Source organism: Silurus meridionalis, chromosome 13 (genome assembly GCF_014805685.1).
Source record: "Silurus meridionalis isolate SWU-2019-XX chromosome 13, ASM1480568v1, whole genome shotgun sequence".
Classification (NCBI taxonomy): Eukaryota; Metazoa; Chordata; class Actinopteri; order Siluriformes; family Siluridae; genus Silurus; species Silurus meridionalis.
Window position 1 is genome coordinate 7,923,500 of NC_060896.1, and position 25,113 is coordinate 7,948,612.

The 25,113-nt window shown below is 37.9% G+C and overlaps 1 protein-coding gene across 6 annotated transcripts in view; it reads right to left on the reverse strand.

The window, feature by feature from the left end:
• The window catches only part of pclob (piccolo presynaptic cytomatrix protein b), a 79,353-nt gene that overhangs the window by 13,165 nt on the left and 41,075 nt on the right, over window positions 1–25,113 (reverse strand). For 4 of the 6 annotated variants that reach the window (XM_046864260.1, XM_046864261.1, XM_046864264.1 and 1 more), the window contains exons 17-29: window positions 24,051–24,608; window positions 17,158–23,956; window positions 15,107–16,818; window positions 12,663–14,805; window positions 10,638–10,664; window positions 8,402–8,490; window positions 6,066–6,141; window positions 5,806–5,931; window positions 2,931–3,039; window positions 2,755–2,822; window positions 2,243–2,454; window positions 1,440–1,490; window positions 1,093–1,223 (exon numbers count right to left, since the gene is read on the reverse strand). In XM_046864260.1, the coding sequence (XP_046720216.1) occupies window positions 1,093–1,223; window positions 1,440–1,490; window positions 2,243–2,454; window positions 2,755–2,822; window positions 2,931–3,039; window positions 5,806–5,931; window positions 6,066–6,141; window positions 8,402–8,490; window positions 10,638–10,664; window positions 12,663–14,805; window positions 15,107–16,818; window positions 17,158–23,956; window positions 24,051–24,608 (12,101 nt within the window). The remainder of the gene's footprint in view (window positions 1–1,092; window positions 1,224–1,439; window positions 1,491–2,242; window positions 2,455–2,754; window positions 2,823–2,930; window positions 3,040–5,805; window positions 5,932–6,065; window positions 6,142–8,401; window positions 8,491–10,637; window positions 10,665–12,662; window positions 14,806–15,106; window positions 16,819–17,157; window positions 23,957–24,050; window positions 24,609–25,113) is intronic. The other 2 variants (XM_046864262.1, XM_046864263.1) reach the window with 2 other exon arrangements.

Consider the following 25,113-nt stretch of genomic DNA (forward strand, 5'->3'; position numbering starts at 1 on the left):
GAGCATCAGCCAGAGGAATGTCCATTCAGATAATGCAGCTTAATCTCATAAACACTCCAGAGATACGGCCATTAGGAGATAGTAGATATATCATTATATACCCGACACCGGAGAAAGCCATATTGATTTTGCTGTTTGTTGACTCCATACGCATCAAGCCGAGACACTGAGGCTCAGGCAGTGAACACTGGTAACAGTGTGCAGTTTGGATGAGTTTTAACAGTGCAGAGGGCATTGTTCTAAATCATTAATCGTAAGAAGACAGCGTTTGAGTGATCGCATGTCACTCAGTTTGTTGCACACTAATTACGTTTTTTATCATCCTGACCAATGTGTGATGGCAAGATGATCGCATTCAGGGCCTTGAGGGCCACCGTGTCTATTAAAGCTTTTGGATATGAGCTGATCAGCTTAATTGTGTGCTTTAAATGGGGTAGAATTAAAAACTCTGCAGTGCAGTCGTCTTTCAGGAGTCTGAATCACCCTCATTTACGGAATCACTGTGTGAATAGCAGGGCTGTCAAACTCAATTTTGCATAATGGGACACATTCCTTTTAGTCTAATGTCAAAATGTTACTCCTGTTAAATGTGTTCAGGTACATTCTCAGCACAAGAATGGATAAAATATACAATATTGTTTGCAAAAACAAAACAGATAAACAGATTGTGGTTACCCAAATGATGTGTTCCCTATATTCAGAATTATATATCATTAATCTAAACAAAAAAAACAAAAAAAACCCATACTTTTTCCTACAACCAAATGTTTTGCTACCAATGGAGTATAGATAGAAAATATTTCCCCAAAAAATGGTATAACAGACCAGGGAAAAAGAATGTCAAAATCAGCAGGGTAGGAAAGAATTAAAAAGAAATATGACAACACAAACACAAGCACACAAAACCAACAGACATAAACAGCATTAAAGAAATTACACAAGTACACGAGAACAGTTACACACGCAAACAAACACACGCAAACATACACACAAATACACACACAAAGTAAACTAAACTCTCTCTTGGTTTGTTTCATATATACACCACACACACACACACGTATGTTTACGTTGTTTACATGTCATACCCACCCTCTCCCTGGCAGAAGATACACCTTAACAAAAGGGTCTGAATATCCATTGTTGTCTCTTGGTGCAAGGTTTCGGGCTTGTAGAACATGGACGATCAAGTTACCCATATTCTTGTCATAATTGATTTGTAGCTGTGGGGGGAAAAAAAAAATATGATCCTCCATATCATATTGCAGCTCCTATATTTAGATAAGTTAAAGGTCATTTTCATACATAGCACTTCTGGAAGTTACCTTAAATTATAAAATGATAAAATGATACATGTGATACGCAAATTTAATGTCACAAATTTATATGCATTTAACATGACTCCAATATAAAGACAAGGTGGGGTGAAACAGGCTTACTTGTATTTCACCAGTGATGGGATGTGGCTGCGGTTTCACTCCATCACCTGTCTGAAAATAAACAGATAGGGCAAATAAATAATGTGTGATGTCTATAGTGAAGTCAGACGGTCAGTCTGTAACAGTATCTATCTATAGACTGTAATGAAGCAAGCTATCGACTGATTCTGAACAGAATAGCAAATGATGTTGAACTACCTCTCAGCAACATGTTATAAAATGTACCAGTAAAGTCCACATGAACTCAGTGTGAATCTGTGATATGACAAGAGATGTAATTTGAACATAATCTTATTTATAATCAATAAAGTAGAGCACCCATATCTTTCTATCTATCTATCTATCTATCTATCTATCTATCTATCTATCTATCTATCTATCTATCTATCTATCTATCTATCTGTCTGTCTGTCTGTATGTCTGTCTGTCTGTCTGTCTGTCTGTCTATCTATCTGTCTATCTGTCTGTCTGTCTTTCTATCTACCTACCTACCTACCTGTTTATCTGTTTGTCTGCCTTCCTCTCTATCTGTCTGCTATTTACCTAATGGCCAACCAATCGTGGGTCTGCCAGCCTGACCGTCTGCACACCTACCTGTATCTCTGTTTACTTGTCTGTCACTCAGCTCCAATACAAATGCATTTCCCATTCTGCATGCCAGCTGGTCTGGCTGGCACTCTGTTTGGCTGTCTGTGCACCTACATTTTACCTACCCACTTGTCTGTCTTCTCTCTAACTGCTTCCTGTCTATCTCTGCCTGCATGGCCTTCAGTAGGTCACTGTCCTTACACTTGCTTGTTTACCTTGTTGTGACGTTTCTTGCTAACAGAGGGAGATCCAGGCTGTCCAGGACTTGGGACTCCACTGGAAGCAGTGGATGCTGTAGCAGAGTGAAGATGTCCTGCTTTCTCCAGCACAGTCAGCACTGAGGAGGAAGGAGCCTGCTGCTGAGAGACTTTCTGCAGCTCTGCAGCCAACTGCTTAGGATCGACACCAGGAGAACGCTGGTGTTCAGCTTAACATACACAGAAACACACACACGGGAAAGGCAGATCTGGGAGTTATCTTCTTCTGAGCGTATTATCGGTAAGCTGATATGCAGCCCTGTATTTTATTGCCGCAGGTGCAATGACACAAAGACAGGGGAAATAACTTTTAAGATAAACACCAGATGGTTTGTAATCTACAATATCATTATTTAAATATTGTAAAAAAAAATCCAGCATTTCAAAAGACTAGGTGCAGTAAATACAATGCAACAATGTGATTTTCTCTGACTGCTACTCTAATCTGCATTCAGTATAAATAGACTTACCGACTTTTAGCTGAGACTGCAGCTCTAGAAACTTGGGGCTTTCTGAGTCTGAGCACATATTCAGATCTCTACACAGAAGTGAAATGAATATTTAGTCAGCACATTCATCCACTCATTTTCTTTCCTTCCTGTTATCCGTTATAAAAAATGTATGTGACATAAAATAAAAGACTTACAGGCGCAAACATATTTCAACTTCCCCACTCTGTTGACCCACAATGCTCTGAACCTCCTCATAGGTTTTTCCAATCAGAGGGATTCCATTCCACTCCAGGACCTGCATTCCTGCAGTGAGCATAATATGGCCATTAGAAAAAAAAAATCCATCATAAAAATTTTTGACACAGTGAAACATATTGATATTAGTTGCTTCAAGAAACTTCTATTCTTCCAATCTTCCTTTTTTTTTTACTTTGCAGTCAGCAGTTATAAAACATTTTTGCAGAAACTTTGTAATTAACAACTCAAATATACACAATGAATCAAGTAAAAAATAATCTTATAAATGCAGGACATTCAGATACACACACACACACACACACACACACACACACACACACACACACACACACACACACACACACAATGCAATTCTTTTAAATTAGCTGTCCTGAAAGACATCGCTCAGAAAGTGGAATCTGTCTGCCAAGAAAAAACAAGAAGAAATATATGAAGGAAAGGCATCCAGCTAAGAAACAGCACTGCAAACTCAACCACACTGCAAGTCCACCACCTCACCACTTACACAAATGAAAAAAGTGGCTCCTCAGATAAGCCCTTTGTTTATGAAACGCTTTCATGTCTGAAAAATCGGAAGAACAACATTCACATATAACACTTATTCCCATCTATAAGTTCTTTTATATATATTTAATCTACAGTTATGGTTAAAGGCTAAAAATATAAAAGGTGACACTTAGGGTTTTCATAATTTATAAGCATTTCTTTTTTACATAGGCTACTATGCTTAAGTCAATGTATATGCCATTTTACTTAAAAAAAGTAAAAAATAAAATAGTTGTGCTGTCTGTTTTATCTCTGTACTCATGTTATTGAGGAGAGATGTGAATTGTTTGCTCAGTTGTGGGTTCATAAAAGTTAAATAGAATGCAATGATTTGCAAATGTTATAACCATATTTTATTCACAATCATACTGAGGAAATATTTTTGTATTTCATGGCTGAAAAAGAAATTGGGACAGGGCCATGTATACATTCATGTACCATCCTCTCTACTTTAACAGCAACATACTGTATACATCTGGGAACTGTGGAGACAAGTTACTGGAGATTTGGAAGAAGACTGTTGTTTTGTTTGTGTCTGATACAGTTTTCTAGCTGCTCAACAGTACTGGGTCTTCTTTGTTGTATTTTTGATTTCATCATGTACCAAATGTTTTTAAATATTGAAACCCTGGACTGCAGGCAGGCCAGTTCAGCCCAGACTAAGTATTCGAATAGATGTATTATGTAGTTTAGCATTGTCTTGAACAATTTCCCTGACAATTGTCTTCCCTGAAAAAGATGTAGTCTGGATGAAAGCACATGTTTCTCTAAAACCAGACCTTTCTGCCTTGATGGTGCCTTTCCAACTGTGCAAGCTGCCCATAGGCACTAACGCACCCCCATACTATAAGATATGTAGACTTTTAAACTAAGCTCTGATAAAAAGCTGAATGGTACTATGGTTTCCAAAAAGAATTCCAAATATTAAATCATCTGCTCACAGAACAATTTTCCACCTCAGCCAATTTACCTCAGTCAATTGTAAATAAGCTTTGGACCAGAGAAGACATATGACTTATTCTTTGCTTGAGAGAGTTTTAATCTGCATTTGTGGGGTAACACGCCAAACTGTGTTTATAGACAATAATTTCTAGAGGTATTTTTAAGCTCCTGCAGTAATTTCCATCACAGAATCCTACCTGTTTTTAAAGCAGTGCCGCCGGAGGACCCAAAGATCACTAGCATCCACAATTGATTTTTACCGGTGCGAATAGCATACAGAGATTTCTGCAAACTCCCAGAATCTTTTATTAATGCCATTTACTGTAGACATTCAAAATCTTTACAATTTGACTTCAACAACTTCTAGACACAGTTTTTAGCAGATTTGTGAACTGCCTAACTTTACTTCTCTAACATTTTCTTTTTATACCCAATAATTTACTGACCTTTTGCCAATAATCCTCTTAAGCTGCATGTTCCCTTAGTTACACTTACTTTTTCAGCCTTTTGTTGCCCAGTTTCAACTTTTATGATACATGTTGCATTCATCAAATTTTAAATTACATTATTCTTTTTCTTAAAATACTGCAATTTTAGGAAGGAAATACGTGTTAATAAGTCTAAAAAACATTGCATTCTGTTTTTATTTACATTTTACACAGTGTCTGGACTGTTTTGGAATTATGGTTGTAGGTCGAATGTTCAATATGTGAGGTAAACAAAATACCAGTTTACTGCAAGAAAAGGTTAAAGCACAAACTATCAATATCACACAGATTTGAACAGTAAAACAAATTAATTTTAAGGCTATTGTTGGTGTTGCTAATATAGCAAAAGGTATCAATATATATTTAAAATGATAACTTTAAATGAGCTGTTATGGCTATTAGCTGCAATGAAGTTTAATCCATGCCTCAATACCTCAAAAACATAAAGGTCATAAAAAATACATAATATTACAGCATAATATACATATATACTGTAAGTCTACTGAGAAAATCAAAAATCTTTCATAGAGTAACAGCTCCTGGTCGAAATCATTAGCTGCAAAACCCCGATTAGGACTGACAGGTCATGCTGAGTTAACTACAGTCTAGAAATAGAAAAGGTTTATGCTTAATCATCAGGGCTTTATTTACAATGTGTTTTGTTTTTGTAGGATGATGAAAAAGAGCACAGCTAGGTCAAAGGCAAAGCCAGCATAACCATCACCAAACTGATAAACCCAAGCAGATTAATCACTGCCATCTGAAGTACAATACATTTTTATATACAAAGCCACAGCAATAAGTAATGATTGTTACAAAACTGATAAATTCTTACCTTCTATAACCTTTCCTGAAAGTTCAGCAGTGCCTGCAGGTGCCAAATTTGCAATGTATGCTCCAATCTCTCCATTAGTACCTGGAATCTCCTTTCCTCCCACTATTCTTATACCAAAACCACCCCCTGAAAAAAAGAGACGTTGGATGTCATTTGTCGGAGAATAAAAATGTTTTCCTAAAGTTTTAGTACCAGAGAACCAAACATGTAGTCACTTTCAGTTAATATTCTATGCTTTTTGTAGCTACATGAAAAAATACCTGAAACACTGTAGTCCTTTGGGTCCCTCTGAAGTTTAATGCGAGTGTGGGGGAAAGGGTAATGCATAACTTTCACCTGCAGGCATCAGATAAAAAAAATAAAAAATTTTGCTCAGAATGAATATCAGAGGACTGTAAACGATGAATAAAGATACTAGATAATTGTGACCTGAAAATATTGAGAGAGCTGTAACACAAATTTCATGTGGCATAGTTCCATTGTCCTGTTTACCTTGACACAAATGTTGTCTGTTTCATAATAAAAAGCTCATCTACACAAGAGTTGTAATAAAGTATAAATACTAGCCAAAGTTTTAATGCACAACAACCTTTTAGGATCTTTGCTGGTTTGTTGTGCTTGATAAGTGGTGACTTTCAGGGGCTACAGGAACCGGCAACTGGCCACATTTGGCCACTTTCTTGATTGAGATGTTTAAGTGGTATTTGAATATACCGTTTATAATCATTTTGATGTTTCTAAATAGAATTTTATACAAATAGATTGCATCAATTTATAAATAGAACTTTGCATTATTCTTCATTATGATACGATTCTTTTTCTGCACCAAAGCTCATAATACTTAATACCAGGAATGCAGAAGGAAATGCATGCTTAGATCTCTTCTAAGATCCTGTCGCTAAATTAGCTCCCTTTATTGCAGCCTCTGTATAAGCGAATGGACAATCCATCAAGTCCAGATCCCACTTCTGCACAGTCTACGGCTGGGTTTGCATTGCTTTTACAAAAGGCTCACGTCATACATATGCCTTATAGCCCCACCACCTAAGATGAATGTGTTATCACTCCATTAACAGCATTTGGCTCAAGTCACTGAAACACTCATAGTGTGTTACAAGTCTCATGCTTCAGTGTAGAGTTTGGACATTAGACCAATCAGAAGAATAAATTCAACAAAATACTTTCTTTGTCAGGCCTCATGATACTTAATAGTTTTTACTATCCACTGACCACTCCACCTGCATATTCTTGGATATTTCTGGTTCTTTAGACCCTTTTTATCATTGCTATAACTAAAACCTGTTCCACCATGGTTTTATCCTCACTGATGCTATGGTGGTCCAAAATGTCCCGTAAAAACTTTAGACAAACTGATTGAAGGTACACTGAGACAATTGCCCAAACACTAACAAGGCAAATGCTTAATTTTACTGGTGCCACATCACACCAGTTTCCCCTATGTTGGAAGAAAGGCAGCATAATTCAATATAAATAAACTTTTATATACTCTAAATGTTCATAAGATATTTTTCACTTTACAATAACATGGGGGCCTTCTCCAAAACGCTGGCATGAGAATGGAATCACACACTGTCTACAATGTCTTTGTATGCTGTAGCATTAAGATTTTGGAGATAATAAGCATAGTTATTACACTTTGCATATCTTTATGATGACTTTTGTATGTCTTCATGTCTACATACTTTTGGGCATATCGTGTATGTATTTTGCTTGCTGACCTTTATGGCTACCATATTGGAGCAACTGCTCTTAAGTACTCTTGACAATACACGAGAAGGAAATGTAAGCGCTTTCTCCACAACTTCAGGATATTACCGTGATTCCCTGAAAATATTTTTCCCTAGCATGATTTTTGAAGATGCTCATAATATAAGTCCTACCCTGAAAATAAGCCCTAGTTAAGATGACCAATCAGAGTACAGGCTGTATCAGGTTGTGTCTAAGTGAATGATATATACATTTTTGTACCATACATAATTAAATTAGGTAGATTGTTATACATGAAAATGACATCCCCCAAAAATATGACTAGTTCCTATCACGTCTTTTAGAGCAAAAGGTCTTATTTTTGGGGAAACACGGTATGAATATCTCATGATGCTATATGACCTTTGTTTGGCTCTTTTATCTGTGACATACTTTATTGCCTCGCAATATGGGGATGAGCACATTGACTTCTCTTGGCCTTCTATGCAAAGGACGTCTGGGTTTATCTCTGGATTGATTTTAAATATTCTTTAGGGGTCTCAATAAGCTTAGAGTACATGGTTTAGAAAGAAAACTCTTTTTTTAATGTAAGAATAAGTTTAAATAAGAATCTTTACAAGCAGGAAGTTAATATTTATTCATTTCAAGAATTATATCTTATTATCTAGAAGTTATATAAGTGTGACTCGCTAGATTTTTTAGAAGTGCAAAGCTCTTCATTTTAGCACTGTATATACCTTATGAATTTTCAGTTTCTATTAATGAATTGACTTCAGTCATTTAAAAGTTCATTTGATATATAGTCAGTTGATCAATATAAGTTAATCCAGCACTGTGAATCAAACTGTTTATGTGTTTGACACCTCACCTGTCTTTTATCTTGTCCTGGCTTTAATCCGCCATGTCCCTCACGTGGTTTATCAAACCAATCCGTCTCTTCATGCTGCAGATGGTAGGCTTTAAAAAGGAAAACAAAGAAGAAGGAGGAAGAAGAGTTGTAATATCATTATCAAAACAAGATAACGTGTCCCACTACACCACCTGTTTCCCTAAATACTACCCAAAACATGTCCAGACACATAAGGTGATGTGGCATGTTTATTTTAATTGAATGCATGTCATAAAACAAAACTTAACTTCGCAAGCTAAAACACTGTAGGTAAATGGTTGCTCAAATGTACGACGTTAGAGGAAATAGTTATGGGCAGTATTGCGGGGGCATAAGACTCCTGGATTGAGACACAGACAGAGTGTTTTATGGAAAGGACATGCATGTCTAGTCATGCAAACCATATCCCACACAATGGGCTTGTCCACACATCGTGCACTGATAGTGGGCAGAGAGCCACTGTTGGTTGAAACCACAGCAGTCATACACGCAACAATGAGATGCCTTACATATACTTCTCTAGACCAGCACTAAACAACAATTGATAAGCTACTGGAAGAAATAAATTACACTCTGAGCTGATTTGTTGATACACAATAAATAACAAAGCTTATGTAATATTAGTGTTCTGCATTACCTACCTAACATAAAACCCACCTAATAGCTGGTTTACTACCCTTAATCACAGCTCAGACACAAAAAAATATTCTAGAATTATTACACTAGGTCAAAGTCATAGTCATAAAAGTATTATAATTAGTAATAAATATATATATACTTTTATATAGCATACAACGTATTATTTCAAGTGTGCAATATCAAACATTTCGCAATTGCTCAAGCCAAAAAAGTTCAAATTGGACAAAATTGAAAGGCAAATTTGGATCATTATGAAAACCAATACAATAAAACAACAGATGATGAAGTCCATGGCAGTAAGTAATATCTAGATCAGAAATACAGTTCTGGATTGGATCTTCTTCTTCTTTCGGCTTTAGTTAGTTTCACACCAACTACCTGCATGTCTTCCCTCACCACATCCATGAACCTCCTCCTTGGCCTTTCTCTTTTCCTTTTACCTGGTGGCTCCATCCTCAGCATTCCTCTACCATTATAACTCATGTCCCTACTCTGCACATGTCCAAACCATCTCAATCTTGCTTCCCTTACCTTGTCACCAAAACGTCCTACATGCACTGTCCCTCTAATAAACTTATTTCTAATCCTGTCCATCCTTTTCACTCCCAACGAAAACCTCAACATCTTTAGCTCTGCTACCTCCAGCTCCACCTCCTGTCTTTTACTCAATGCCACTGTCTCTAAACCATACAACATTGCAGGTCTCACCACCGTCCTATAAACTTTCCCTTTTACTCTTGCAGATACCCTACTATCACAAATCACTACTGTCACTCTTCTCCACCCACTCCACCCTGCCTGCACTCTTTTCTTCACTTCTCTAACACACTCTCCATTACTTTGCACTGTTGACCCCAGGTACCTGAACTCCTCCACCTTCTCCACTTCTTCTCCCTGTAACCGCACCACTCCACTGCCCTCGTTTTCATTTACGCACATGTACTACAAATCACCAGTTCTGGATAAGATCAAACATCTAAAATGTCTTAATAATGGATTTACCCTGGATAATTTATAAAGAAGACTGAAAGTTGGCTGTGGTGCTGAGATGCATAGGAAATAGGTCAAGTATTTCATCTTGTTTTTCTGTTATTTCATATTTATTGTACCACTTATGGTAAGTGTTCAGTAGTTTCATGGACATTCTTATTCCAGAACTACAATATTCCATCATAACACTTGAGACAATACAGTTTTAACAGGATTTAATCTCCTCCCCAATGAGTAGCAAATTGCATTACCAGTTTGTTAAGTCTCTCACTGAGGATGCATCGATTATGGCATGAACTTATGACCTTTTAATGGACTGAACTGAGACCTCAACACACAGAGATCCAGCATTCCAACATGCCATTGCCATGGCACAACACATATGTAAGCATATTAATATGTATGTGTCTTCATTGATATGACTGGGTCATGTCAGAGTTACCTAGTGCAATATATGAACATGAATACCAGGATGGGGCTGAGGTGCACCACATTGATATGCCCATTATCCAAGACTATGACACGCATGAAAAGAGTTGATTTATGCTTAATGGATTTTTGAATGTCATTGTGCAATCACTCTCACCTTCTACTTTCCAGCTAGGACCTCCTGCTGTGACACAAGCATTGCAATTCAGTGGATTGACAGAAACAATACGAATAAAAAAAAATGCTAGGAAAGAGCTTTCACCTCCTGTGAAATGAGGTGCTATTTATGTTTACTAAAACATTTCTAGACTAGTAAAAATGTTGTAAAAACATAGAATACTGTTAAATATATCTGATATTTAATATGACACATTTAGTGATAACAGTTTTCAGTGCTCCCAGGATTGTCATTTACTTTTTCTTTTTTTTAGTATTGCGCATTATAGTATTACGTTCTATATATAAGTGTAAATGCCAGGTTTGCTTTTGGAATACTACCTTGAACCAGTGTTGTAAACTTGTGTAAACTTTTGTTGATAGACCTTGTGAAATCTTTTGTGCCATACCATCAAGGGGTGGAAGAAATGCCGTGGACCTTTTTGATTTTTAGTGTATGGTGTTTGCTTTATTGCATATTGTACTAACTCTGTAAAAGTAAACCCCAACGAATATATTATGCAATTTCTGGACCATGTTTACATCAATAACACTAAAATGTCATTATTTAATTTCTAATGCAGTGATAAGGTTGACAATTATATTGGCTTTTACTTACCTTTATAGAAATGATTTAGCTCAGACATTCAGTGGATATTTAATTGAATTTACAAACTATATACTGATAAGATCTGTACTACATGACTCATCTATTGTCGATTTATATTTTGGTGCCACAAAAGTTAGTTAGATTATCACAGCTTACAGCTTTACATTTGGTGAAGGACAAACAGATCTTAGCTATGGTAATATAATTTAATGGATATGTAATTCATAGAATGGGATGATGGAAATAATAATAGTAATAATAATAATAAAAAATATATATATTTTTGCTAGGTTAAATGCACTACAAAATGAATCTGTAACAAAATAAATATTTAGATGCAAAACTAAAATAAAATTTAATTATTGAAATATATAAATGAAGCCCCTAGTACAATAATAGGCACAATAAAAATACTGTAATTACATTGCCCATACATTATTTTGTTGGTACCTATTAGAGCAGTAGGGCCATCCTATCTTTTTAGTCACAGTTTAGTCCCTAGATAAAGTACATTAGACTGGAAATCTAATGTAGATCCACACTGCATCAGTACCAGCAACATCTGGCCTTGCATCTGTACCCCACAGTGTCTTGATATGAAAAGAGATTCCATAACCTTGAGTATTAATTATTGCGCTAATTGGAATTATCAACGGATTAGACATAATCAGGATCCAGAAACCAGATCAAAAGCAATACATGACAGAACCAAATAGGAAAAATAATGATTGATTAAATGTGGATGCATTTTCAGACACAATTCTGCATTTTGCATATGTGTTGTAATATCCAGCCAATATTTGTAAGCCACGCAATAACTAATCAATCATTTTACTTTATCCCCTATGAGCTGCTTTAACAATACCCTATAAGACACTGCTAAACAAAAACCTAGTTGGCACCATTTAAATTAAGCTATTTAAATGTTATTTACATACTGCAGATATACTGTACCATTATAACTGAGACAAAAGATATATACATACCATATTTTAGATATTGTAACTATTATTTTTAATAGTATACAGTACACTCTAAATATTCTTTATTGTACTATAATGTAAAACTAAAACATCATTTATTTTACCACTCAATAATTCATGATTTATAGAGGCACCTGGTATACAATAACATAATTATGCATGCCCTCTATCTTTATATTATATAAGAGATGGAAATTAGCACGCAAATGAACCTCACCAATAATAGAGAATTCAAATGCAAGGATTAATATAGTACATGATTATATATTATTTGTAAGTAAAACAATAGCAGATAATGGAAAAAAAAAATATAGCAACCAAAAGTAAAGCAAATTATTTAATATGTAGAAGTTTAGAACACACACATAGAAAAACATTTTTAATCATGCACATATTGATCAAGGCATGTAAAGAAGTGGCACAGCAAATTTACCTTCACTGTCTGACATAGCTCCTTGTAGGTCATCCATAATAAAGGCTATATCCCTATCATAGCCACGTGTTCTTGATTCTTCTCTCATATGCTGTTGTACCTCTGGCAAAGAGTGACTGGAACCAAACTGGTCTCGGGAATCAGCAGAGATAGGTGGTAGTGGTCCTGCAGATGCCCTTGCCATACCCATTGGTTGCCCAACTGGGCTCAGTGGGCTCTCTTCTTCTGAGTTCTGTGCCACAATGGGAATGCGGCCCCTGCTTTGGCTAATAGGTAAACTAGTTGGTTTTACCCTTGCTATTCCAAACTGGGAATCCATGCCTTCACCTTCTGACTTTAACCTTAATGAAGAACTGGAAAGGTCTCTTTTAATGGACAAGTCAAGTCCATATACAGAGGAAGGTCTGGAAGAAGGTCTGGACCGGGTGCCACTAGGATAAGTACCATCATCTGGGAGGGATCTCAAATTCGGGCCAAGGTTGACAGAGTGGCCAAGATTCAGCGACTGAGCCAGGTTGGTGGTAAGTGTAGAGCCCAGGTATTTCTGCTGTTCTGCTATATTCTTCCTCAGGCCAAATGTGATCTCGTCCTGAAGCAGCCTCACTCTGTTGGACAGTCCTCCCATTGTTGAGCCAGTGGGGGCTAAAAAACTGCTGTAATCAGGTTCCAGGTCTCGGCTCTCTTGTATTGGGGAAAACTTTGTAATTTTTGGATCAATTAGAGTTCTTTTATTCTTTATCTGTTTCTGGTAAAGGACTGAGGCGGACAGCTGCTTAGCAGCTTGCTTTTCAAGTGTAAGTCTTCCAATGCTATATTTTTCCGATTTAGGAAAATGTCTAAAGCTTTCAGTGTGTAAGTACTGAGGAAGACCTGCGAGTTGATCCAGACCATCAGTTCCCCTCCGGAATTCTTGCTTTATTTGCTGTTTTAGAAGCTTTAACTCATATGGCTCTTCCATGGAGTCCTCCTCTGGCTTACCATATGAATGTAATCTAGTGGTGGCCTGTAGAGGGCCAATGAAGTCACTTACATCTGCTGTTCTTCGAACATCAGCAACACGAAGAAGCCGATCACTTTTGCTGATATCCTTATCAGGAACATTGAAGCTTGAGCCCAAGCCTCTGGACCCCTTGGTGAGCTCACCTATGTCATCAATCATAACATAGTTTCTGACATTGTGATGATCAATGTCTGCATAAAAGGATTCTGCTGAAATGCTGGACATGGGACTACTGGCCATACTTCCTCTTTCCTCAAGCCCGATTCTAAGGTCTAGATTATTATATTTACTTGCCAGGTGTGAGACCCCATAGGCACTCTCTGTAGATGTGGGGACAATTAGGAGAGGTTGATTCCGTATAACTTCGTAATTTGTGGTTATTTTTGGCTCCAAGTCAGACAAAGTAGTTTGCCGAGTTTTCTGTTGCATTAGAAGGAGTTGGGAGGCATGGTCAAAACCTGTTTGCTGTGATTGCTGGCCAAGTGAAGGTACTGACGAGTATATTGACTGGGTTTGATAGGGAGACACATGTTGTTGATAAAGTGATGGCTGTTGGTACAGAGTTTGCTGGGAATAGTGACTTGGGGATTCACTTTGGGAGGCATACTGATAATGAGTATACGCAAGTTGTGCATAATGAGAATCAGCTTCAGTCTGTGGTGGAATGAACTGGTTGAATTCAGACTGAGGTGCAGTCCTTGGTCGTTCCCGTCCATGACCATTACTCCGTGTATCTCTGTTATTACTAACCTCACTATCAGACATATAGTCACGCTCCTCTGCCACACCTTGTAAATATGCTCTCTCCCTCTTCTCTCTTTCTTTTAACAAAACCTCCTTTCTTCTGTTAATACCCATTTCAAGATACCTCAGCTTGGCATCTATTTCTTTTTCTTCTTCATCTAGTTCTGCTTGCTTCTTACGGAGTTTGGAAGATTCTCTCTCAACCAAATCCAACTCTTTGTCAATATCTTGTAGGATTTTAGCTCTAGCCATGGTGGTATTTCTACATATTCTTCTTCGGGTTGAACCGGTACTGTATCCCAAGGAGCCAATAGTGCCTTCCTCTGGTGGTGGATGCGGAAGGGTACGTTTTATTTTTTTGTGGGAGCCCACTGGTGTACTGCTCTGTGAAACTTTGGTCTGGAGATTAAAACACAATTATCTTTATTTAGATATGGTTGAATTATTATTTTTTTATGTTTTTGATAAAATCTTCATTAGTGAATAACACAGAAACACATCTGTACTGAACTGTATGAATAATGAATATATGTATATATGCATATACACAGTATACTGTACCATATATATACATTATAGATAGATAGATAGATAGATAGATAGATAGATAGATAGATAGATAGATAGATAGATAGATAGATAGATAGATAGATACAGTACATACATACATACATAAACAGATCTTATTGACAGTACTTACTGAGCATACATCTGAGTACTGGTATATGATTCTGTCATCAGGTGTTGGACTCAGAGACTTGGGATCAGACAGAGATCGCTGTGAAGCCCTTAGTGATCTTGGGCTACTTAGCTGTCTTGGTGGTTCAGCTGTTAGCATTTTTTGAGTGACCTTTCCGGGAGACACAGGTGAGACTGGGGAGTATAAGACCTTTGGAGATTTGGGTACTGAAGTTATACTAATACCATCTGCTTTTAGATGGGCATTGACACCAACTTCAACGGGAGCTGAATGTTTCTTATCTTTGTCTGAGGTCAAATCTGAGTCACTCTCCATTTCTACTTCTCTGTGCAGGTCAAATGTAGTATCTACTTGAGCTCGGAATGGAGACTTCTTTAGGGTTCCAGAATGATCTGTCTGTACTGAGATTTCAGCCACAGTTTGGATTGCAATGCTGGATACTTTGGAGCATTTAATCTTTTCTCCTTCAGAATATTTGCTGGACCGAGACCTGCGCCTGTTTCTAACAGGAACATCCCATTCATCCTGATCCTCATCATCAGTTTGCACACAGCTATCTACACTTTTCCGACTTCTTCTTCTCTTTCCAGGGTATGGCCTTTCAAATCCTTCCTCCTCTTCTGTCTGAACACAATTACTACTTATTTTTTTACTACTTAACCCTACATTTTGCTTGGTTATGGCAGGCTGCTTTTCTGGATCTTGCTTCTTTTCCCCAGTTTCTTTAAGATCATCATCTGATTTAGGAATTTTTAAGCTATGATGCAATAAATCACCAGATGGTGAACTGTGACAATCTTGAGTAGTTGCAGAAACAGGGACTTTTGACAATATGTTGTCATCCTTCACTGGCCAGTACTGTCCATTATCTCCTTTGCAGTACCGGGAATCCAGGACTACACCTGAGCTAGAGGTTTGAGATATGCCATCAAAGCCATATGGATATATTTTTTGTTCCTGTAATTGTTGCTGTAGTTGTTGCTGTAGCAGTTGGATTTGCTCAAGCTGTAGTTGCTGCTGGGCAAATGTCTCCTGTTGAATAATAAGATGAGCCTTGCGTTCCTCTTCTTGCTGCATTAGAAGCTGTTGTTTTATGCTTTGTAGTTCCTCTAATTCCTTTTGTACAATGAATTGTTCCTGTTCACGATAACGTTGTATCTCCTGTCTCTCCCATTCAAGCTCCTCAGCCAGGCACAGCTGCTTCAGTTTCTCTAATTGCAAAAATTCGTGTTCGGCTTGGTATTGTTGACTCTTGCTGTCATCAAAGGTTGGGAAACTTGGGGACACAAGAGCATCCAGAGAGGCTGCAATGACCTCAAGGGTGCCATCAGAGTATAGTTCTGGGAAGGCTGATATTGAGGGTAGCAGGGTGGCAATGGCAGAAGGCAATATATCCTTGGATGGATCAGATCCTAAGAATATTGACTGGTTGCATTCAGTGGAATTCATTTGATTATATGGTATAGTCTGGATCTGTGTTGCAAATGGCTTTGTTGCAGTGGTAAGACTGTTTAATGTTGTACTGAAAATTGAACCAGGCTGAGTAGTAATTGCAAATGTGGAAGAAATGGGTGGAGCGACAGGTGTGTACACAACTCCATTCGATGATCTTTGTACAGTATTATTTCCTGAGGATAATCTTTGGGAAGAGTGAGTGGTGGATATCGTAGAAAATTGCATTGTGCCTTTCTTTGAGTAGTCCAGGGCTTCATCTGTAGTGGTTGAAAATGTATACTTTATTTAAACAAGTTAACCAGTTTTAGCCAGATTATGCACTTAGACCATGCAGTTCAAAGAAAATTTATGAAAATGACCACAAAGAAGAAACCAGAGGGCATGCATAAATCACTTCGGTCATACTAGCATGATGCAAAGCCAAAACACTGAGGGAGAACACGAAGGCACATGCATGCATCTGTATAAAAAAAAAAGAAACAGAACAATAAATAAAAATTATCAGAGCATATTAATATACTGTATATAAAAAAAATTAAGAAAAATAGGGAAAATGACATAAAAATACCAATATACATATAGATGATAATACTGACCTCTTGACATTTTTGCTGATGTCAAATCAATTGCCCCATCTGGCGCATCATTTGGGCTGACGAGTCCATTTTTGTTGAGCGGATCAGTTTGTTTGAATGGTTTGATTTTACTTAGATCCTCAAGAATTGTGGCATGATGTTGACCATAATTGCTTACGCCAACCTGTTTATCCGTAGTAGTCAATGGGGGCTGTGTTCTACAGCTTCCTGTGAATGGAAGTCTATAGAGCATGTCACAGCAAACTGTTTGCCTTCCTGCTGTCAGATCTACAGGTTCCATATCATCTTCAACAACACTTGTTACCATCCCAGTGGAGCAAGTAACAGTCAACATAGTTTTCTTTGGCTTTGACATTGTCAGATCAATAGCTCCACCTGCTGAAGGCTCAATATGTTTAAGTTCACTGGATGGTGTGCAGATTATTGGGGTCATTATGACAGGTAAAGATAAAGGTGCTGTGGTATCAGCAGGCCCAAATGATAAGTTAAAGGGGATCTCTGTACTAGTGGTTTGTTTTGGTATTGAATTTACTGGTCTGTAAACTATTTGTGCCAGGGGTTGAAATTGTTTGTATGTTTTAAGTGGCAGAGGTATTGAAGTAACACTTTGTACACTGGGGTGTGTGTCCACTGTAATGTTACTGTTGTATGTAATTGTTGCAGTACAGGCTACAACAGTGATACTGTCTGTCACAACAGAGAGTGTTGTAGCAGGAGTTATCTCAGCACTTAGGTTTACAATTTCTGGCTGAACAGTTGTTATCTGTCGATTAATTGAATCAGTTAAGAAAGACTGAAGATTTGAATCAGGTGCTGTGAGATCTATTCCATTGTCAGTCATTGAAACACTGCCTTTTAGTGTTGTGAGATCTATAACATTATCACTGCAATGTGTTTTTCCACTTGGTTTAGGTGTGGCTTGTTTGCATGTATCTAAAATAGGTTGTAGAGGTATTCTTTCTTGAACAACTGATACTGTAGTAGTTCTCTGGACTTCAGTTTTGACAACTTGTGCCAAAAGATTGGGCAATGCATATTGGTGCTGTTCCGTTGATGCATGTGTAGAGTACAGTTGGCTCATGCTGGACAACACTTTCTCACTTCCCTTTTCTTGACTTTCAACTGATTGTTTAAATTGAGCAAATGTTAGAGGTGTTGTTGGTATATATGTTGATGTGGACACTGATGGCGTCATTTGTTGTGATTCCAAGAATACTTGGTGCTGTTGAATCTGGTCAAAGGATGGACTTTTTGTAGATTTAGGTTGTTCTTCCATTTCCAACATTTGAATGCCTTGATTTTCTGTGGTCAAAGATAGTTTGTTCATTATTGTTGGAGCAGGATAAACCGTTTGAAAAATTTGTCTCTCAAGCCCTTGCATGGTACCATGTGAAATTAAAGGTTCCCTTGAAGACAATGGAGTAAAACCTTCTGTAAAGGCTGTTGGCATTACCTTTACAGGTATTTCTTGTTTTAATAGTGATATAGGTGCCACTGGATGACCATTGGTTTGTGGGGCTGAAATATGACTTGCACAAACGCCTACAGATGGAATCACTGTTGAAACCTTATTTGTATTTTGTTCTATGGACATTGATGGAATTTCAGCCACAACTGTTACTGCAAGCAATGTATCTGGTGATGTTGCTGCAGAAGGATATACTGACGATGCTGAGTAAATAGATTTGTCCCCTACAATTTCGTTCTTGACTTGCTCTACAGTATCTGTTTCTATTTGGGGCACAAAAGCTGGGCTTGATGCTGGCTCTGAAAACACTGCAGATGGAGTATTTATTTTTGGTTCTATTGACATGTCTGGAATTTCAGTCACAACTGTTAATGCTACAGTGGGCATTGTAACCACTGTTGGTGCAGGATATATTGTCGCAGTCACGGGTGGTACAGAGTAAATGGCTTTTTCATCACACGTTTCCCTTTTGATTGGTTGTAAAACTGTCTCTATTTGGGACTGAAATGCATGGCTTGTCGCTACTGAATGCGGTACTGGTACTGATCCTGTAGCTAAAATCCCTGTTGACACAGTATTTATTTTGGGATCTATAGTCATGTCTGGAATTTCAGCCAGAACAGGTGATGTTACTGTGGGAATGGAAACCACTGTTGGTGCAGTATATATTGTAGTCATAGGTGATGAAGAATAAATAGTTTTTTCCTCATACATTTTGATTGGTAGTACACCTGTTTTTATTTGGGACTCATATGCAGTGTTTGGTGCTGCATAATGTGGCACTGAAACTGTATTTGATGCTGGAGCAACTGTTGTTAAAATCATCGTGCTTGTAACATCTGCCACAGAATCTCCAGTTTTCCCGGAAATATATTGTGAAGTCAAAACAGGGGCAGATATCATTTTTGGTGTGGTAGCTACTTCATGCTTTGAAATTATAGTCACCGGGGCAGACACCACAGGTGAAGTAAAAATTGTTGATACAATAGATGTTCCATGATTCTTAGGAGATGAAAAAGATCTAGTTAGAGGAGCCTGGGTTGTAACACCTTCCACTGGTGATCCTGGTTCTGATGGCAATGTTATAACCACGTAGGTCTCAAGAGTTTTAGCAAATCTAGGTGACAAGGGAGATTTTGGGGATGAAATACTGTGTTTGATATCAGTTGGCGCAGTCAAAGACAATGGAAGGGCCTTCGGAGGCTCTCTTGTTCTTGGTAAGGTTGCAGCATGGACAACTGCAGATTCAGCAATTACTGATGGTTTAACACTTTCTCTTGTTTTGTGACTAAACACTAGGCCACTTGGTACACAAAACGGCTTAGGTGGGACTGGAGGAGGTGACTTGTGTATGGTGGTTGTAACTTGTTTCACTGCTGCTCCAGGTGCTTGGCTGGCTATACTTTTTAAAGGCTCAGTATTAGTGCTTTCCAATGACTGTTGGTTAAAAGGTGTACAAGGTGAACTATCAGATAGCAGTGCTGGTGGAGAAGCTGCAGGAGGTGGCGGAAATTCAATGACTGGCTTATCTGCTCTTTCTCTGGAGATAGTTGTCACTTGAGGTACAGTTTCTGCTGACACAAATGTTAAGTCACTTGGTAAAGTAGCTTTCGGTCCCCCACAAGTAGAAGCCTCTGAACTGATAACAGGGGATATACTGACAACAACATGTGGACCTCTAACTTGTTGAATGGAGGCTGCCATTGTATTGGAAATGAAGTCCTTTATTTCTTTTTCAACACTTGGTACAATGATAGCAGTACCTTGTGCTGTCTGCAGAGTTGGAGTTGCAATCCGAGAGACATCTACTGCAGGTTGAAAATTGTTTGGCTTTGTGTCCTCTACTGTTGACTGAGTTGGTAGAGAAGCCTGTGTTACAAAGGTGACAGTTGTACTAATGGTGGGAAAAATGTTTGTGGTAGAATGCTCTACATACTGATGGGTTTGTGAAACTTCAACAGGGAGTTTATGGGCATCCTTTGTTTCCACAAGTAATTTGTCTTCATCAACATAAGAAATAGGAGTTTTAATTGCTGGGGTCAAAACTGTTGTATCTGAAGCAAGAATAGGGGGTGAAATTTGTGACCGTTGTATAAATGAATTGACTAGAAAATTTGGTTTGGTTAGCTCTGACATGGATGAACAAATATAGCTCTGTTCCACTGACGAAGAAGAAACACATTGTGCAACAGATACACTCTGGACTGGACTGAGATCGTCTATTGAGCTGTATGTTGATACTGCACTTGGGGCAGAAATAGGTCCTTTATCTATGGCTGAGGTATATGTTAAAGCTGGAGTGTGCGCTAGAGTAGATATTGTACCTATACTATGTATTGGATATAATGAATGTAAAGACATCAGGTCTGGCATTTCAACAACAATTGGAACAGGCTCAGAAACAATGGCAGGAGATGTGTGTTCTCTTCCAGTATATCTTGGATCAAATAACGATGGTACTTGAATTGGACACTCAGATGTAGAAAACACATGAGGCACAAAAGAATTTGAAGTTACACTCATTGTATGACCTAAGTTTGAAGCAATAATTTGCTCATGTGAGGACACTGATGTTACTGTAGATGTTGACATAAGGGTTGAATAATCAACAAGATTTGTTGGTTCCAGAATTATTTTTGAATCTACAGTCTGTAAAACTGAATCAGGCTGTGATACTCCATCCTGTATTGTAACAATAACTGCATCAGTGGTGGGCTTTGGAGTAGACCTTGGTTTTAGAGCAAGTGGTGGCTTGGAAATTGGGGTCACTGATGATTCAGAAACAACAAAATCTTGTGTAGAAGGAACTGTTGTTGGCTTTGGAGCGAATGGTTTAGTAACAGACATACTAGGTAAAATTGTTGAGACGTTTGTGGTTTGTTCAGTAGATTCAGCAACTTGGGAGGTGCTAACAACTTCCTCAAAAGAAATTTCACTGAAAGGAGTAGGTTGCACTACATCTTGATGTGTTAATTCTGCCATTGAAATTATAACATGTGCAGAATCAAATGCATGATTCATCCTTGTTGATCTTTCAGCAACATAGGTTTTTGGTGGATCAGAGGTTTGCACTGCAATTTGATCTCCAAGGCTTGAGGCAAATGCTGTCAAATCTTTTGGAGACAGAGGAGATGCTTGTGAATCCAAAGGTGAAACAAGGGACTCATATTCAGTTGCTGATTTTGTGGAACTTGGTGGAACTTCAGACACAACAGATGTTGGCTCAGACTCTATTGATTGTGCTTCTATTAAAGATTCTTTAAATTCAGAAACTTCTTCTAACCTGTCATCACCCTGAGAAATACCATTCAACATAACGATTTCATACTCTTGTGTAATGCTCTCTTCATCCTCAGCCTCCTCTTCACCAGATGAACACTGAGTTATTTTCAGGTCAGGAATAGGATAGAGAACATTTTTAGCGGGCTGATCTTGTGCAGACGTTGAGTCAGCCTTGAAAGGCATCATAGCACACTCAATAGGTTCAGCTGCAAACTCATCCTTGTCACTATCCTCTTCCCCACTTAGAGGAATTTGTATTACTTCAGCGGAATCATCCAAAGGCTCAGACGAAGACAAAGGTGATACCGGTGATAAAGGAGTTGATTGTGTAGGGCTTGTTTCTGGTGTCATGACTTCTTTGTCTCTATTTAAAAGTTCATCATTTGCAGTTTCAGCATACCACTGCCAATTTTCATCTTGCTGTTTTGTAAACTCATAGCTTTCTGACATATTTACAAAGCAAGAGTCAGTTAGAACATTCACAGTGGTATTGCTGTGAGGAGCTGATTTGTTTAATTCTTTTAGCTGTTCAAATGTTTGATCTTTTAGCAGAAGCTCTCTGTTTTTCTGCATCTCCTCATAAGCCTCCTCTGGTGTTCTAAGCTTTCTTTCAGTTTCCGGAACAGACACATTAGTCAAGTACTCATCCAAAGTGATATTATGGTCAACTCCTATAGCCAGTGCTGGTTCCTCCACTAGAGACTCATAAACATAGTCCTCTATCAGCATGCCTCCGTAGAGTGGCTCAATATCAGGTGGAGTGATTTTCTTTGTCATAGCTTTAATTTTTTGGGCTTTTTGCATCATTTCTTCATATGCCTCATCTGCACTCTTCAACGGTTTCTCTTCAACGTCAAGCATCACATTAATCGGTGGCATTTCCTGGCTAGGAACTGTTTCTTGTTCTGACTCTGTACTTGGCGATATGTTTGAGTAAGAAAATGTTTCGTATGTTTGTATCTCTGAAAACTGTAGTACTTCATCAGTTGGAGATATGCCCTCTATCAGAGAGTGATTATTTGAGGGACGATCTAGCAATTTGTCTTTTTCTTTATTTGATTTTTTGAAAGCCTTTTTAAACTGCCTTTGATCAGTCTCCCTTTGTATTTCCTGTTCAGTAAGCTGATCTCCTTTCTCGAGGATTTCGTCCTCCTCGGAGGAGTCTGCTATAGTTTGAAGAAGTTGACCTTGCCTATGCCTAACTTTCCGGTGCTGCTTGCCCTCTAAACTCTCCTTCTTGTGACCTAGACTGCTATCACTTTCTTCACCAAGTGAGGACAGTGATGTAGGTGATGTGGTTCCTGATGTGATGTGGGATGCATGCACACTGGAAGATCCACCATCTTTAGACATATCCTCAGCTAAACTCTCTTCTTCTGAAATTTGACCGATAGTAACATTTTGCTGTACTGAAATAGCTCCTGTGCTGTTAAGGTCTGTGGTTTCTTCCTTTTTATTATCATCCAGGAGAAATGTTTTTAGAGGATTGGCCATTAATTGGTCTTCTTGGTCTTGAGACAAGTAGCAACTATCAGCACTTTCCTCAGCCACATTAAGTTGCTTTATGATCCTTTCTGCTTCTTGGTCAATACTTTCAGTGCCTGCATCACTGACTTCATCTTTTTTTTTTATCTCTTTTTTGATGTAACTTTGGTGATAAGCTGGTTGCAAATCCTTATCTGCACTTGTCTGTTTTCGATGTGTCTGTATGAATTCTTCCTCTCCAGAAAAATGCTTTGTACACACCGTCTCTTTAATAAGAGCCAGGTCTGCCTCAGTTTCCTTCAGAAGGGACTCACTAGCCTTCTGAATCTCTTTAAGTTCCTCGTCAGATGAACTGTATGACTCAGGTAAAACTGGAAATACATTATGTCCCTGTGGGTCTTTTTTATCATTCACCCTGAAGTTGCATGTATTGTCCAGTGATCCTGACAGTACTGTGCTTTCATGCTCACTGGGTGTGGTAGGTGTAATATTTAACTGAATTAAAGTCTCTTCATTTTGGATAACTTTATCTGGAAATGCTAAATCCTCTGCCAAGTTTGCTGTCTGTAAAAAAAAAAAAAAAAGTGTATTAATAAATAATTTTTGAAATGGGTAACCTTTGTAATGATTTCACTGTAAAAATGCTTGGGTACATTACCATAGATGTAAGTCCAAAAGTCTGCTTCATTTCAGTTGATGAATTAACACAGGGGGGCTCCAATATGATTGGTGGGTCCATTGCCTTTGTTGGTTCATCTTCTGACATCGCCACTGGTTGTGCAATTTCACTTTTTGAATCATGTGTTTTGATGACAGCTTTGCTAGGTGGTATCTCTGCAATCTGTAGAGGTTCATCTGAAGTCAAATTCTCCTCTTTTACTGTTAGTTCTTGGGATGGACATTTCAACTCATCTGTTTTGTCAGCAGCTTTATTGGAGGTGGATTCTGTTGATTGTATTGAAGCAGGAGGAGCAGCAATAGATTCCACAGGTTGTACTTTTGAGACCACTATTTGTTCCTCAGATGTAGGTTTAAGGAAAACAGGAACAGGTGTTTCAGAGCCCTGGACAACTTGTGAACCTTTGATTGTTTGGGCTGTGGGCAAAACTGCTGACTCAGCACCCGATGTAGGTAATGGTCTAGGAAGTTCTCCCATGTCTCCCAATTTACCAGATAGTGCTCTCTGTGTCTGGCACTTCAAACATAGCCACTCTCCCTGTATAAATAGACAAGGGCCATAATTTTAGCCTTATTTATAAATTAGCATCATTCTAACATTCTTTTCTTTTTTTTTTTGTAATATCAATTATCCCTAAAATGAAGTCAGATGTGATAAAAGCTCTTAGATTAAGTATATACAATGCTGTATGTATGTGCAAAAATAAACATTTGTATTACTTTTTATTGGGGCTGTTAATCGATTAAAATATTTAATCACGATTAATTGCATGATTGTTGAGTTAACTCGTGATTAATCGCAACTTAATCACACATTTCTATCTGTTAAAATTTACCTTAAATGAACACTTTTTAATTTTTTAATACTTTAAAGTTTTTAATACTCTAATGAACATAATTATTAGGCATGGACAAATATGGACACTTTATGCAAAAGTATATTTATTATTAGTGAAACCAAACTCAACATAGAGCATGGAAACAAAATATTCTTGTAAATGTTTTAAAGTAATTATGGTGAATTAAATTTGCAGGACACCAAA